This window comes from Triturus cristatus, chromosome 6 (assembly GCF_964204655.1).
Source record: "Triturus cristatus chromosome 6, aTriCri1.1, whole genome shotgun sequence".
Lineage (NCBI taxonomy): Eukaryota > Metazoa > Chordata > Amphibia > Caudata > Salamandridae > Triturus > Triturus cristatus.
In genome coordinates this window covers 880427354-880443076 of record NC_140589.1, presented here as the reverse complement: position 1 = coordinate 880443076, position 15723 = coordinate 880427354, and the positions used below count along the sequence as shown (strand labels likewise).

Here is a 15723-nt window from a genome sequence, read left to right as displayed (position 1 = left end):
GTGGAGGCCTTGATCACCAATCTCTCCGGGGAGGGTTGCTGGGAAAGGAAGACGGGTCCCCTGGGGCAGGACAATGCAGTCGCGCAAGCGTGGGGTGTACAGGTGCAGGAGAGTGTCAAAGAGGGCTTCATTAAAGGGAAGCAATGGTTCTGGGGCACCTGCCTCTGCCTGAAGCTCCTTGGTCGAGACTTTTGATTTGACTTGACTTCAACAGTGGGAAGCTTAAGATCAGGACCTCCGCAGCCGTGCACATCACCGTGATGAATGACGCACCTTCCACCAAAGATGCCTCTAGCCCACTGGCAGCTCACAGCTCCCCATAATAATTTTCCACATCTGCAGGGTCCTCCTCCAAAGAACCATCACCTCCTCCTCATCGCCCCATTGGGGGTCATAGGGTGACTCTAGTGGAGGGAAGCCCAGGGACTTGCATAGCCTGGGTGGCACTGGGCCCAAGGCAGTGCCGGTTTGACGCCGGAAATGACGATGGCCTCATTGTCAAGTAGCGCCATTGGTGCCTTGGCAGGCATTAGACATGATGAAGCCGGGTAGGTGGTAGTACCAGAAGCAGCGTGGTCCTGGATCTAAGAATGTATCCTGAGGGCCAGCTGGCATCTAGGGCAAATTCACTTGAAGTAACCCAGCCAGGCACCTCTAGTTTCCATGGGCTCGAAGGCATGCCAGAGGGAGTCGAGGCCTCAAAGATGCCTTGCATGTCATCGTAAAATTCCCATAACTGGGCAGGTGTCGCCCTGGTGCCAGGAAACTCCATGTAGTGCAAGGCAGGGCCTGAAGCAAACTCTGTGGGTGGAATGCGAGAGCCGGCCTAGAAGCATGAGGTTGGAAGTGAAAAGCCAACGACCGATTCAACGGCTTCTTCTTGTGCTTTCACTTACTTGACTTAGACGAGGAGGTCTTAGATTTCAAAGAAAACCGCCTGCAGGCATGAATCCTGGAGCCGCCTCTAAAGAGTCCATGGGAACAAGATCAGGAATGACGTGGAGCCTTTGTTTGCCGTGCTGCAAGGAGCTTCATCGTCTACTCTTGAATTGTCTTCAGGTGCATAGATTTCTATTCAGCGCTTGCCCCGCCACCAGAGACAAACTAAGTGACGATCCGACACTGACATCTGATGGTGACAATCCCCACAAGGTTTGAGATCAGAGGGATTCACAGAGGACATATCCCTGGGAGCAAGCTCAAAAATGGACTTTCGACAAAAAGAAAAAAAAAGTTGCCCAGAAATCGTCTGAAGTAGCTCCCCAGATTCGGACTTATGAAGGCACCGGGACGTCACTTCCGTTGTGGGAGGCATTGACGCGAACCGATCGACACCACCTACCGGTGTGCAGGGGTACTGCTCAAGATTTTCCTGATCCAATCTGATGCCTGGGGAATATTCTAAGGTGAGAAATCTGCAGTTACAAGTCTCTATCAGATAATCCTTTATTTGCCAAAGACTTTGACAAAATTACCCCATGACAAAAGCTTTGGAACAGGAGGCTCTTATGTAGCTGAAGAGATTAAATTAATCTGACATGACTTCGAAGCTTTGGGCCCCAATCAGACACCTGTGGGTTGGTAAGAGGAGCTGAGAGGAAACATCTGCTCTTTCCCAACCCAAAGACAGTGAGGATGTGAAATGATGGATGGAGTCTGGGTGGCTGCTATTCACTTTGAAATTAACTTCCCTGGGGCAGCCCTTACCTTGTAGATGGGAACACAGGAGCGCCAGGGCCTGGAACAGAGTTGAGACAATAAATTGGTTTGGCTCTCTGTAAGCACATAAGTGGGGTTGCATGTGGCCCTAGTCACTGCTTACATTCATGGACTATACCGACTTGAGGCACAAAGAAACAGATTGTGATAGTGAACTTCATCCATCACTTTTTTGTATACTTTAGTTTGTCATCCTAAGTTGGACGGGTATGCCCAGACGTGGTTACTGTGCCCACTGTGTCACAGGAACCAAGCTATAAATGGCTGATGAGCCCTAACTAGGGCAAAACAAAGCCTGGGTTTATTGTGTTCCAGTTCAGGGAGGACCTGGACTGGCATTTCGGGCATGTGTGCAAAATAATGATGGACTGGGATGCTGCCCAAGTAATTATCAGTGGCTGAGATTAATGCAAGCATTCCACCTACTACTTTTTTGTATACTTTAGTGTATATTGTGGACAAGCAAGTTGATGCTGTCTCCAGAACAAAAAAGGTAACGTATTTGAAGCATTTAAGTCTAAAGTTAAAATTGTCATGAAATTGTCAAATGGCAAATTTATCTTATGATGGCTCTAGGAAAACAGTGGTGCAGGTCCTCATCACCAGCCAGCTGGACTAAGGCAATGAACTCTATGCAGGCACCGCCAACGAACTCATGAAAAGACTCGAGACGATTCAGAATGCAGCAGCCAGACTGATCCTAAACCTGCCCTAGAGAACCTACATCAGCAAGCACCTGAAAGACCTCCACTGACTCCCCATCCAGAAAAGATGCCAATTCAAGCTTCTGACCCATGCTTACAAAGCCCTCCATGACCAAGGATCTGTCTACATGAACCACCGCCTAAATTTCCACTGATCTCCCAGGAACCTTTGCTCCCCTCACCTCGCACAGATACCATGCATCCACCACTGCCTTTCCAGATGACGCTCCTTCTCCTACCTCGCACCAAGTCCTGGAACATCCTTCCCCTCTACCTGAGTCCTTCACCCATGCTGACCCACTTCAGGTAGAGACTCAAGACCTGGCTTTTCGACTGACACCCGCAGCACAGTGCCTGGAAACCCTCTCGGGTGATAAGCCGCACTACACAAGTATCGATTGATTGATCTTAACATCCAAAACCCCCTTCTCGCTGGCTGTGGAATTTTACTTTGGTCTTGCGAATACTACACTATTGGGAATCCTCAACTGATTTTAGTGAATTGATCCATTCTATATCGTAAAAGTAGCGTATTTTCTACGCTACATTTTGTATATAATCTCCTTTACCAGAAATATCAAGAATTATGGATCTGTCACTTTCCAAGTCCTGAACTGCTTGGCCAATGAAACACTGAGCTACTGAAGAAAATGAAAAACTGAAAGTTAGATCTCAGAAAAGGTGTAGCATAAACCAGTATTCAATGGCTGTTTACTATTTCTAACATCTATCTGATGCTATTTAGGTTCGATTTCCAGTCAAATTGGCTACTCTGCCAAGCTAACCATTTGGGGAAAAACTATTATGTGATACTGCTTCCTGCTAGCCCGATTTTACATGAGTCACTCTTCACACATGTTGTTTGTGAGATCTTATTCTTTGGGTAAGAATTTAGGGACTTGTTGAAATGTCTGCGGCCAGAATCCACAAAAGAAAATCTTTCTAGGAATGTCCCAGAAATGTCCAACCAGAGAAATGGTGCCATACTCTCCTAGTCTTTGAACTAAATGTATTCCAAAAAGCCTGCATGGTTTTTTCTGGGTCTCTTAAACTGCAGTCCCGCAGGAGAAGTTTGAGGTGGGCGGCAAGTGGTCTGTGACTGATTCGAACCCTGCACAAATAGAAAAGGCAAGGAAAAGAGATGGGGAAAAAGAGGCCTCCAAATAAATGAACTAAATCGTGAGGAAATTATTCAAGTAAAAAAAGTCAGACAATGTAATTAAAAAATAAACTAATACCTAAAATAATTATGAATCTGCATTGAGTTTTAGTACTGAGGATAAGCCTATTGTCAAAACGTACACCTTTAATTCTACCTTTATCCTTTTAGAGCCCCTGGAGTCAGAAGAGACTGGAATACCTTCAGACATTTTACTCTACACCAGATTTAACTTGGAAGAGGTGGGAGCACACTGCTTCACCTCCCAGCACAGTTCACCCCTTAGCATTCTGGTCAATGCAGTTCATGGTACATGCTTACTTCAAATTTCACTGGAGTATTCCACCAAAGTTGGTTCAGGTTAGTGCTGTAAATCTATAGACACGCGTTTCTGGATATCATTCGTCATCAGTACAGATAAAAACTTATTTGAAAAAGTGTTGCTCTCTACTGAAGAAGGACAATTATCCTGAAACACGTGTCTAGAGATACACAGCACTGGCTGCACCAACAAGGATGAAAAACTGAAGCCTGACATTTATTATGATGCATCGGGGCAAACTGAGTGCTGGAGTGTGAGACAGTGTGCGCCCACCCCCCTCCTAACAGATTTAACTTGCTTGCAAGCTGAAATAAAAGTTTACTGGACAATTAGTATTTTTGCTGGATGAAGGGCCATTGTACTGTAGCTGTAAAGTGTAATAAGCACAATGACATTACAAAGCAGTAAAGCTATAGGCCTAAAGAAACATAGCTACAAAGAAGAGACTTATGTGTCACCAGATGTTCAAAAAGTAGAGTTATTCAAAGCATCATGCATGCAGGTTTAAGTAGTTAAGTATTCTTGTCTTACTTGTTGACCTACTGCTGCTTTCTCTTTGACCACTGTCCTCATGGTGCATGGGATCGATTTCTTCCTCTGCTTTTATACATACTGAAACAACTAATTGGAAAACCCAATCAGATTAGAAAACTAAACATACACGCACAATATCTTAGCATAGAGAAACATATAATACTTGACATAAGGTAGTCTTTACGGGAAGAGGGAGACTGCTTAGAACGTTATTGTTTGCTTCCAAGACATTTAAGCATGAATTATTTTAGTTTCCTAAATTCTGATTTTAAAACATATATATGTGTTTACATGAAGCCATGTTATTTTTCTGCCCCTTCAAAAGGGTCGGAGGTCTAGGCAAAAGCCACAAGGCTGGTGCCATGTATTCCAAGTAAGTTTAGTGCACCATTTCTCTGTTTTACTGATTGACAGTCACTTGACTTTACATTTGAAATGTTGATGTTTTACAACCGAATTATCATTGAAACTTTATTGAGTAATCTGTGTTACCCGGACAATTAAAAGGTTTGACTGTTTCTGTGTACAATATATCCCCAACAATTAACCTCTAAAGCAGTCTTGACCTCCACATAACTTTTCTTCTACATAAGAGCAGAGATCTTTACTTTCTATCGCAGTAGTTTTTCAGACATGAGGAGTGTACATCACAACACATGGCGTAGGGGTCTTGTTGACTCTGGATTATAGAAGCTAGTGTCATTGGGATGGGGGCATGAAAAAGTATCTGGCACAGTACTACAAAGCACATTGTACAGTTGGTATTTGACATATTTGCAAAACACATATTTACAATAACTGTCACAGCCAAAGTGATTTTCCCAGAATGGTACAATTTTTTGTCAGTTGATGAAGTCAAAATTCAAACCCCAGTGAGCAATTTCAGAGTTCAGGAAGATATGATCTACACCACACCCTTGTCACATGGCAGAACACATGATTGCTTAAAGTTATTATGGGGCATATCAGCAACAACCAGCGATAATTATCGCTAAGCGCACTTAGCGCTAGGATAATTATCGCCGGCTATCGCTGGATTCTATCGCGGAGATAGCGTGCTATCAGCAACGCATATCTCCAAAGCGATAGAAATCCAAGCGTTAGCTACAAAACAATGCGATTATCGCTGGAAAACCGGCGATAATCCCACTGCGACAGGCGATACCTTGCTGATAGGGCAGGGTGAATTTAGCCATGTAATCCACCTCCCATTGGATTACATGGCTAAATCAGATTAAAAGCAGGTGTACAGAAACCTGCGTTAAGCGCGGTTAGCGCTTCTTTTATTATCGCTAAGCAGGTTAGCGATTTCCTTAATTGGAGAAATGTCGTTTAGCGACATTCTCCACGTAAGTTTGGCAAGGTACTCCCACTTTGCATCTCATTAGAGATGCAAAGCTGGGCGTTAAGGGAAAGGGCTCTTAGGCAACGATTCACGGGATAGCGTGACCTTGCTGATAAGGCGATAAAATTATTGCCACTTTTCGGCCCGGAAAAGCGGTGATAATTTTATTGCGCCGCCTTGATGATATGCCCCTATGTTGCTTGGAATGTGGTAAAAGGTTGAGCATAAAGCTGCTATACAGTAGAACGATGCATACTATGGAAAAAACAATACAAAATGGTAATCAGATTTGGATTAACTAAACAATGTAAGAATGTAGCCTCTACAGAAACCGAACTGGGATGAAATAAATAAAAGTTGCAAGGTGCAGGTGAAATATAGACATCTAAAACAAATCGTCAAAGAGATTGTACTCTTACAAAACGTATATGTTCTTGTATCAAGAACCTCTTGAAGGAACTCTAGTCATTTCCCTGTTGCCTTCAAGCCACTGAAGGGTATATAGATATAGTAGTGTGAGGTATGGTTTACATGGCTGTTGTGCAAGTTATGAATTGGAGTCCTAACAATAACTTGAGAATTTAATTGGCTTTTTTCTGTTTTAATTTGTAACCACGACTACTTTAACTGTATTTTTTTACAGTTCAAAGCTGTTTTTATTATTATTCCAGTGTATCTGATACAAACATACAGACCGGGATACGTCCCTTAATTGGTGCCCTGCATAGCAATAAGAGAAACAGAATTAATCAATAAATTGTCCCAACTACCCCTTCCCTCACCCTCTCCCATCCTCCTGTACTCACTCTGGCCTTATGCATTTAAGTATCAGTCGACCCTTCCACATGCTGCACCCCCTCTTCTGCCCTCCCAAGACACGTCCCGTCCCCTGGCTCGGGCATGTTGATTCGTAAATTCTGCAGAAAGCAGTGAGATTTATGGTAGCAACAACTTTCGGTAAAAAGCTAGCTGATGTGGTATTGCAAGGGTCAAACAATCCATTCCAAGTATGTGCTATAGTCTATGGAGCCAAGCAGTATGCGTACGGGATTTCATTGTGCCCCTCCTGGATTTAAGGTTAGAAGTCAAGGGTTTGGGGAGCCCCAGTATAATGTATGAAGGAAAGCCGGGCAACTTTGTGTCTAAATATGTCAGAACTGCATCCCAGTACCATGTGAGTTTTGGACAATCTCAAGGTAGGTGGAGTAAGGTCCACAGAGCCCCTCCAGCAGTCCGCACTACAAATGGGGTTCCCCCATGTCATCTAACTGGTGTTAATTACCAATACGTTGCAATTTTAGTGGTAGTTTCTAAACCTGCAGTGTTGCCTGATGTATGACGTGCCCTGCAGTATATGTCCCCCCCATTATTTCTGTGACAGGGTCCACCCTAACTCGAGCGCCCGTCATCTCTGACCCAATGTCTTCTCCACCATATATTGTTGCAGCAAGGGGCCATATAATTAGGTGGTAATGAGTTACTAACTCTCCTTGAACAAGAGCCACGTTTCAAAGTGTGTAAGGACACGTTCCGCCCTCCTCTGATGTCCAGATGGGTGACTCAGTGGCGAACCTGAAGGTAACACATCCATTCTGTCTCCTTCAGGCCATAGTCGGCTTGAAGTTATTTAAAGGGAATAACCGTTTCAGAGTCAAACATGTGACCAGTCAATCTACAGCCAGCCGCCTGCCATGCCACAAAAGTGGTAGACTGAAGGCCTGGGGAAAACTCTGGGTTCCCCAGGATTGGCATAATCGGTGAGGGGAACAAGGTTAAAGCCTTCCGAGTGGCAACTTGGTCCCACACCTCAAAGGTTACACTCGTTACAGGGGATGAGTACAGACCCCAGGCTCACTGGTTTTTTCGTAGCCAAACGATTTTTAAGAGATGTTCTCCTGCTATTGCCATGTCCATAAAGCACCAGTGCTTTTCAGACTTCTTATGACTCCATTCCTCTAGGAACTGAAGTTGCACGGCCTGGTAGCAGTGGAAAAGGCTAGGGAACCCCAAACCACCCTGTCGGGCTGGGTGAAGGAGCAGGATGTGGTTTATGAGTGGCCTCTGTCCCTCCCAGGCAAAGAGGTAGATTTCAGCCTCCAGAGGTTGAAGCATACTCGTCGGGGGCATCAGGGAAGGGTCTGGAACAGGAATAGAGCACTCAGTAGGACTGTCATTTTCAGAGCTGCCATCCTCCCAAGCCATGAGAGACAGTAGCGTTTCCACTAAGCTAGGTCTGTATGGACCTGCCAAAGTAAGGCTCAATAACTGGTGGCCACTGTCTCTCCCATGAGGGGGCTATCTGCATTCCGACATATGTCACAGAGGAGTCCGCCCAAACTAGTGGATATCAAGCAACCAGCTGGTCCAGTGTAGGAGGCATGACTGAGAGTTTGAGTGCCTGTGATTTCTGTAAATTGATGCGGAAGCCTGAGGTCCTTCCGACCCGCCCCATCTCCAGTTAGGCCAGCAGGGCCAGCAATGGGTCTTAAGCACCACAGTAACATTGTCGGTTTAGAGCCTGATGGTGTGGACTTATGCATCTCCCTCAAACTCTTCCAAAACTTAGGCACTCAGACTAATTTTTCAGAGTGGAGATCACTTTAGTGGTCAAGGGGGCCAAGGGAAGCTTTGCCTTTCTTCCCAGCCACGAAGCCGCTGGATAGGCATATAGCGCAGTCACACTGCTGGGATGTTTCCCCAGTACATGGTGGGGACCAGAGGCTGTCTTTCCTGCACATACACCTGTGATGACATCTAATGGGGGAGCTGTGAGCAGGTGCTCAAGCATGCCAGTCTATTTGCTGTAGGGTGGCTGTGCCTTTCGTGCCTACCCCAGGCCACCACCACTGTTCTCATGTCCTCCGGGGATCAGGGTCTCTCGCCAACAACAGCTCCCTTTTTTCTCTCCCTCACCCCATACCACCTCCAGTGGTCTGCGGCAGGGTCTGGCCCTCCAGGGTCACTCCTCTTCACAGGGTTTCGACCTGTGGCTCCGCTGGCTTGCTCTAGAGTGTCACTTGGCCATCCCATCCCTTGCCCACGCTGCTCAAGGCCCAGGCGGCCCACCAGTGGTGCCTCTACGGGGTCCCTCTTGGGCACCAATGCTTTAGGGCTAGCTCCCCCCATCCCCATCAAGTCTCCAGTGTGGCAACCAACCACGGGAGGCTATCACCTACTGCGCACAACCTTTGGCAGCTTATTCATCACTGGCGACTTACCCACACTGTATACAACCTTTGGCTTGTAGACCTATGCTGGACCCTTGACTACGGTTTGCAAAGTCAGTAAAAGGGAGGCGTTAACCCAGCCTGGGAGTCTGAGAGCCTTGCAGCTAAATCTGCCTTTTGTTTAACATCTCTCATGGGGGAGAGGGTTGTTTGGGCCAACAACCCCCATACCTGAGCCAGGGGATGGTAGGATTATCCCTCTGCCTTCAATTTCATTTTTCTTCCAGCAACGCGGGAACAAGTCCTGTAATGGCAGCACAACATTTTTCTGAAGTTGCAGCCAGCCAAAGACCTTCAAGTCTGTGAATCTTATTTGGGTGTTTGCGGTACTGAAAGTCCGACGGGAGATAACGTGTGCTCGACCAGTCAGATTAAAATATTATTTTAATTGTGAACTGGTCCAGAATTCACTATCATTTATCCTCTTCATGCCCAGATCTAACAATTTAATACTTGAAATTAAATGCTTCATTACAATACGCTTTAAAACACATCATAGGTATTCAGCTGAATGTGACCTTGTGTAGTGTAACTGATGGTGATGTAAAGCCCTGCAATTCCTTTGGGTTGAGAACGCAAAATATAGAACTTCAAAAAATAAAAGACAAAAAAATTCACCCGACACATATTCAAACACGTCCTCAATAGAAGATATACATTTTTAAATGGTGAAGTGACACCACAATCACATGGTTTTACATGGAACTAATCTCAGATCAACCTCAAAAATAGAAGGGAGAAAGTGAATTTGCTAATTACCTGAGCTGGGGCTTGGACTGAGGCTGCATTCTTCACCTTCAGTACCATGATGTTTGATGAAATTTGACTCTTCTTTCTTCCTCAAACGTGTATCAGAACTAGAACGCCGAAATCCTGTGAAATAATTTAAAAATGTGTCTTTAAGAGGAAGACATGCAGACTTTCAGGGCTTTGGAAAATACCATTTGAAGCCATCATTTTTGCAAATGTTACAGTAGCTGTTGATCTTTATACTCTCTGTGATGAAATACACCACTATTTTGCTGCACATGTATTTTTAACAACTCAGACATGAGTGCACTACAATTGACAGTGTTTTGAAAACCTCAGTCCAACAATGTGCATTAACATTAGTTTACACATTAAGTTTCAGAATGTAATCTCTTTGGAAGACAGACAGTTTGACGTTCCATATTAGATGATCAATATAGAAAGTGGGGGATACTCGAAGGTGCACCCAAAAAATGAAAAAGGTTAATTTTTTCCTAATAATTATTCTTGGCTCCTGCATCCCTACTCTGGTTCGATATCTTCTTCAGTTCAGATAAAATACAATGTATTGCAATGTTTATGAAAAATTGAAACATATGCGGATCCATAATAATACTTTCAATATAAATTATGACAGGCAATAGATATGGTGCTCTGACTTTGAGATGGTGGAAGATATCATGACAGCTAAAAAAGGAAGGGGGGCGCCACGAGAGACCACAAAAGACAAAAAGAAATTGCATGTAACACTCAAAGCATTTTCCTTTTGGCTGAACAGTGCTTTACCAAATTTCTTGATCTTAGACAAGAAACTCATTGAACCATATGTTAAGTCCCTGCTTCATTTGGACCAGTCAATTTACAACCACGATACTGGTACCTTTGAGAAGTTGATATGAACTCTATGAGACAAGTGACATTTTTAATTCTAGCAGGAGATGCCCTGGAGAGCCACCAAAAGAACACTGGATCTCTATGAAGAAAAAACAGTCAGTGATGGCAAACCAGTAGGAGACAAACACCGAAATGGCAGAAATGTTAGTAGAAAGATGTCGGCAGCGACACTGGTTGTCCATTTGGAATGCGGACCGCATATTGCGGAAACCCCGAGGATTTCTCCCTGTGATGCGGGTGCTAGCACTCAGGCACCTGATGTTCTCTCTTCGGATCTGCCTACGTTTTGAGTTCAGATCTACAAGGCTGCTGCATACGGGGGAAAGCAGGTCTGGGGCTGCCCGTCTAGCCCGAGTACTCTGCCTGTGAGCCGCACGCAGCATGCTCAGTGTGCTCCAGCAAACAACAAGGCAGAGGCAGGGCCGCTTCTTGGCTACAGCACCACGATTATTCTCCATGGTACCCAAGACGGCTCGGGCACCAAAGCCCGAGTGGTAGAAACTGCCCCTAGCGACAAAAGTGTAATTAGACGGAGTTGGAGTTCTTTAAGAAGAAAGTAGCAACTACCACCCCGTCTAAACCACATACTAAGGAAACCCCTCCCGGGAAATTTTCCACAACAACCTGTCAAAGGAGCACAAGGCCCCCCTGGCGTACCTGGGGATCAAATTTAGAACCTGGATCTGTCCCAGATTGGGCAACCAGAGTCCCTGGATGGAGGAGCCGAAGGTAAACCAGACAACCTTGGAAGAACTGTGAATACTGAAAAGAACTGTGGAATGGGAGAGGAGTGCAGGAGTGAAGAGGCTGGGCCAATACTGATTGGAAAATCTGAGAAAAATATAAATGAAGGAGGTAGCTCTATCTGGTCACAGTCGGAGTCTTCCAAGAGGGACTCCAACTTAATTTTCACTAGTAATATTCAGGAATGTGTAAACCAGGAGAGTAGCGACAACCCTGGGTGTCGCCATGATACGGATGCTGGGGATATGTTCTTCTCTTTCTGATCATTCTGACGGAAATGAAGAGGACCTGGAGTCACTTGACTATCCTAGCAGGAGAGACTCACCATTCACATGAGAGTACCCATAGCAATGAAAGTGCTCCCCCAGAAAAACGCAACTAACAGGGAGAGCTTGCAACAGATAGAAGGAAAACACCTCAGAAGCTTCAATGGGATTATACAGGCACTCCACGCCTAGAAGGAACCAACTCTTCTGGCAAGAACTTGGCCAGGACACCAAGATGCTCCTACGTTAGACATAATCTATCAAAGCATCATGGTGCATCGGGATGAGACGCGCTTAGAGAGCAGAAAAACTCAACTAGGAAATAGGAAGATACAAGCAGCAATTGGAAAGGTTGCAAAGACCTGCTCAGAATTCACAGAACAGATAGCAGAAATTCAGACAAGGATAGGTACGCTAGAGGATGAAGCAGATAGTAGCAAGAAATCGATGAAATGTCTGCATGGACCTCGGAAAATGAAATCCAATGAGCCCATAGGTTTCCCGTCAATACCACCACCATGGCCTGCTCAAGAAGGCAGTAAACCAAGGGCTATGCTGGTCTTTTTTGGAAAGTGTTTGCTCCATCAGTTGATATTCGAAGCTGCACGGCTGGACCAGAAACGCACATTCAACAACTGTTCTTTCTTCGTGAGGCTGGACTACTGACACACCATGGTAGAGCGTAGATGGCGACTGAGACAGATGATTCAACCTTTTCACCATAAAGGAGGTCAAGCCTTTTTATTGAGCCCAGCTAAACTGAATGTGTTAATACAGGACAGAACTTATTTCTTTAGCTCAGAGATAAAAGCTAAAGAACTCCTCAAAACTTCTAAGGAAGGGGGGAAGTAAAAGAGTAAGGATCAAAAGGGAGGGGGGAATAGAGGGAAGAGGAAAAAAGGGAACTATAAAAAGGAATGTATAATGAGGGGTTTATGATTAGTATTAGGCTTTTTTGTCACACAATGTATGAATTTAGCTATATACGGTTGTACAGCTAGAATGATTATCTTGTAGGTATAAAGGGTAGGCACGGTTGGTTAGAGTGGTGCTATTGGGAGGTGTCGGGTAGGGGATGGGGGAGACAGAGCCTTTAATCAGTTATGGACCAGGCTGGTCTGTTTGCCTCTCCCGGGCGGTGGGGGTGGGAAGGGGGAGGGTGGGGTTGGGAAAGTGGGACTGGGGATGGTAGAAGGGGTATTTATTCAGAGTTCAGCAAGGAGGAAATTGCATTGTTTAATGATGTATCAAGATTGTTTTTTCTCAAGGGGGAATGTGAGGAAATTTTGTTAAAGCAAGAAACAGCAGATGTAGATGATGTAATCTCAGAAGAGGAAGGGGGGGGGATTTAAATGGTCTATTGTGTCAAGTAAGGTCCTGGTGGGTAAGAATTTAGAATCACAATATGGGGGATGATAAAAATGTCCATAGCTATACTAATGTATGTGGGTTGAATGATAGAGGCAAAAGGCAGCGGGTCGCATCGGTATTGTGGCTGGGGTAGTTTGATATCATCTGCCTTCAGGAGACCCACATCCCCTGGTGTAAGAGAAAGCTATTATCCGATCTCAGATTTAATCTCCTAGGGTGTACACAGCAAGAACTAACTTCCAAGGGGGTAGCTATACTAGGGAGACATTCCAGTTGTACTGTACTCCGGAAATGTGTGGGAGAAGCATATGGCCCCAAATCCGGGATATACCTTTTTCAAACACCCTCACAATAAAATAGTCGGACTGAATTATTTTTTTAACATCCAAGGTATTGACTAATCAAGCTGCGATCCAGAGCCATCCCAGGGCACTTTCTGACCACAACCACCTGAGTATAAACGTCTCAATGAAAGAGGTGTGCAAGCCACAAGCTAAGTGGTCTTTCGATAGGAAACTTTTATGCAACAAGGAATATTTAGAGTACATTCAACAGTAGGTTACTTAATTCTTAGAGATCAACAATGGGTCATCTAAAGAAATGGTGATTTGGGATGCACTAAAGACAGGGACCTGGGGGGGAAAGGCTGAGCTATACTTTGTATCAGGAAAGGAAGAAGCACAAAGAGATTTATGATCACCTCAAAGAGCTATTCCTCCTTGAAGAGCGCCAGACGCAGGAAATATCTCAGAATATCAGTAATTCCGAAACCCACCGGAAAATTGCAGTTGTTAAAGCTAGGATAACAGTTTGTTAGTCATGAAAATGCTGTTAAATATCACATACGGAAAAATTGAATGTTACGAATATGGGGAGAATGTGGGTCGTCTTCTAACCCTCAGGACTAGGCAAAGGGAGGTAGCTATGGGGATTGAGGAAATTGAGGATGAGGAAGGCATTAAACATGTAACACCCTCGGAAATTGTAAAAAAAATTAAAAACTTTTATGATCAACTATATAAAGAAGATAGACAACTCATAGCATGAAATGACACCGAGATCTTACGATTAATTGACAGGGCAAGGTTCAGCGTGAAAGATCAGTCGATCTTTGAGCAGCCAATTTTGGCAGAAGTGACCGAAGCAATAGGATCACTTGCCATCGGCAAGGCTAGAGGACCAGATAATAGTCCCTTGGAATGATATAAGGCATTGCTGAAGGAATTCATGGAGGATATGTTGAAAGTATTTCCGAATGCACAGTTGGGGGAGACACCAGCTTCATGGGGGGAATCCCATATAGTTGTGTTTTAAAAAACATAAGCCTCCATTAAAGTCAGGATCCTATAGACCAATATCATTAATTAACTGCAATGCTAAGGAGTATTCTAAAATTCTGGAAACCTGCTTAGGGAAAGTAATTACGAAATTAGCATCCCTTAGACAGCATGGTTTTATTCCTAGCCGCGGGACAACAGATCATATTAAAAAAGTGATTACACTTTTTGACATTGTCGAAAACACTCACAGGAGAATGGGCCTGATCTTATTAGGTGCAGAAAAGGCATTCGATTGGGTGTCTTGGCCCTTCCTATGGGCAGAATTAGGAATAAAAGGGTTCAGACCAGGTTATATCAGGGCTATCAAATCATTGTATTCGAATCCTAGAGCCAAGCTGTGAATTATGGGAATAGAATCCGAAGAGATTTATATTTCTAGGGGTACAAGGCAAGGGTGCCCATGCTCACTACTACTCTTAGCGCTATATATTAATCCCCTGATTTTAAAACTGGAAACCAGCTCCCAGATTAACCCGGTGGTAGCTGGACAGACGGAGTACAAGGTATTAGCATATGCGGATGACAAAGCAATAGTGACAACAAATCCACAACAAGCCTTGAGTGAGATTGAGGCAATAGCAAGGTCATTTGAGTCCTCATTGCGGTATAAATTAAATCAGGAGAAAACACAAATAACAATAATCTGCACTAGCAATATTGGGCAGTTTGACCCCCGGGTAGTGAACAAGGCAACTTATCTGGGGCTACACATCTCCTCAGCTGTGAAGATATTGTTAAACTAAATCTGAGCCCCCTCGTACAGACAGTAGAACAAGATCTGAGAAGACGGAGTCATCTTTTTTTTTTAATCACTAGTGGGAACAGCAAATGTGATTAAAATGACGGTTCTGCCTAAATTATTATATTTATTTAGAGCTATTCCATTAGAAATTAACCGTAGGTGACTAATGAAAATAGAAAGCATATGTTATGGTTTCCTTTGGGGGTTCAAGAAAATAAGAAGAGCTTCTAAGTATATGACACTGCACAGGAATCGGGGGGGGGGGGGGGAGACTCGGTAGTACCAAATATAACCATGTATTATTGAGTGCGTATGTTACAAATCATGGATATTCTGATAATGGGAAATACGCACAAGCTTAGTTAAGCAGAGTCTCCTTTAATTAATGAGCTCACAATGGGGTAGGGAGCCAAAGGTCTTCTACTGAAAATCCCTGAACCTAGTTACTAAAAAAAATTTAAAAAAATCAAGGTTGGATAGGTGCATTTAGAGTATGGCGACAAATAAAAAATAAAATACAATTGCCTAATTATAACTATTACACCCCATCATGGGGGCCTGTTAGCTTACCGGGGATATTCCATGATTCTATAGAGAAGGATTGGG

At 44.3% G+C, this 15723-nt stretch overlaps 1 protein-coding gene across 2 annotated transcripts in view; it reads right to left on the bottom strand.

Moving 5' to 3' along the window:
* LOC146818004 (uncharacterized) overlaps positions 1 to 15723 on the bottom strand; it is a 279254-nt gene that overhangs the window by 181409 nt on the left and 82122 nt on the right. For both annotated transcript variants that reach the window (XM_085611482.1, XM_085611481.1), the window contains exons 5-6: positions 9770 to 9883; positions 4436 to 4525 (exon numbers count right to left, since the gene is read on the bottom strand). In XM_085611482.1, coding sequence (XP_085467608.1) covers positions 4436 to 4525; positions 9770 to 9883 — 204 coding nt within the window. The remainder of the gene's footprint in view (positions 1 to 4435; positions 4526 to 9769; positions 9884 to 15723) is intronic.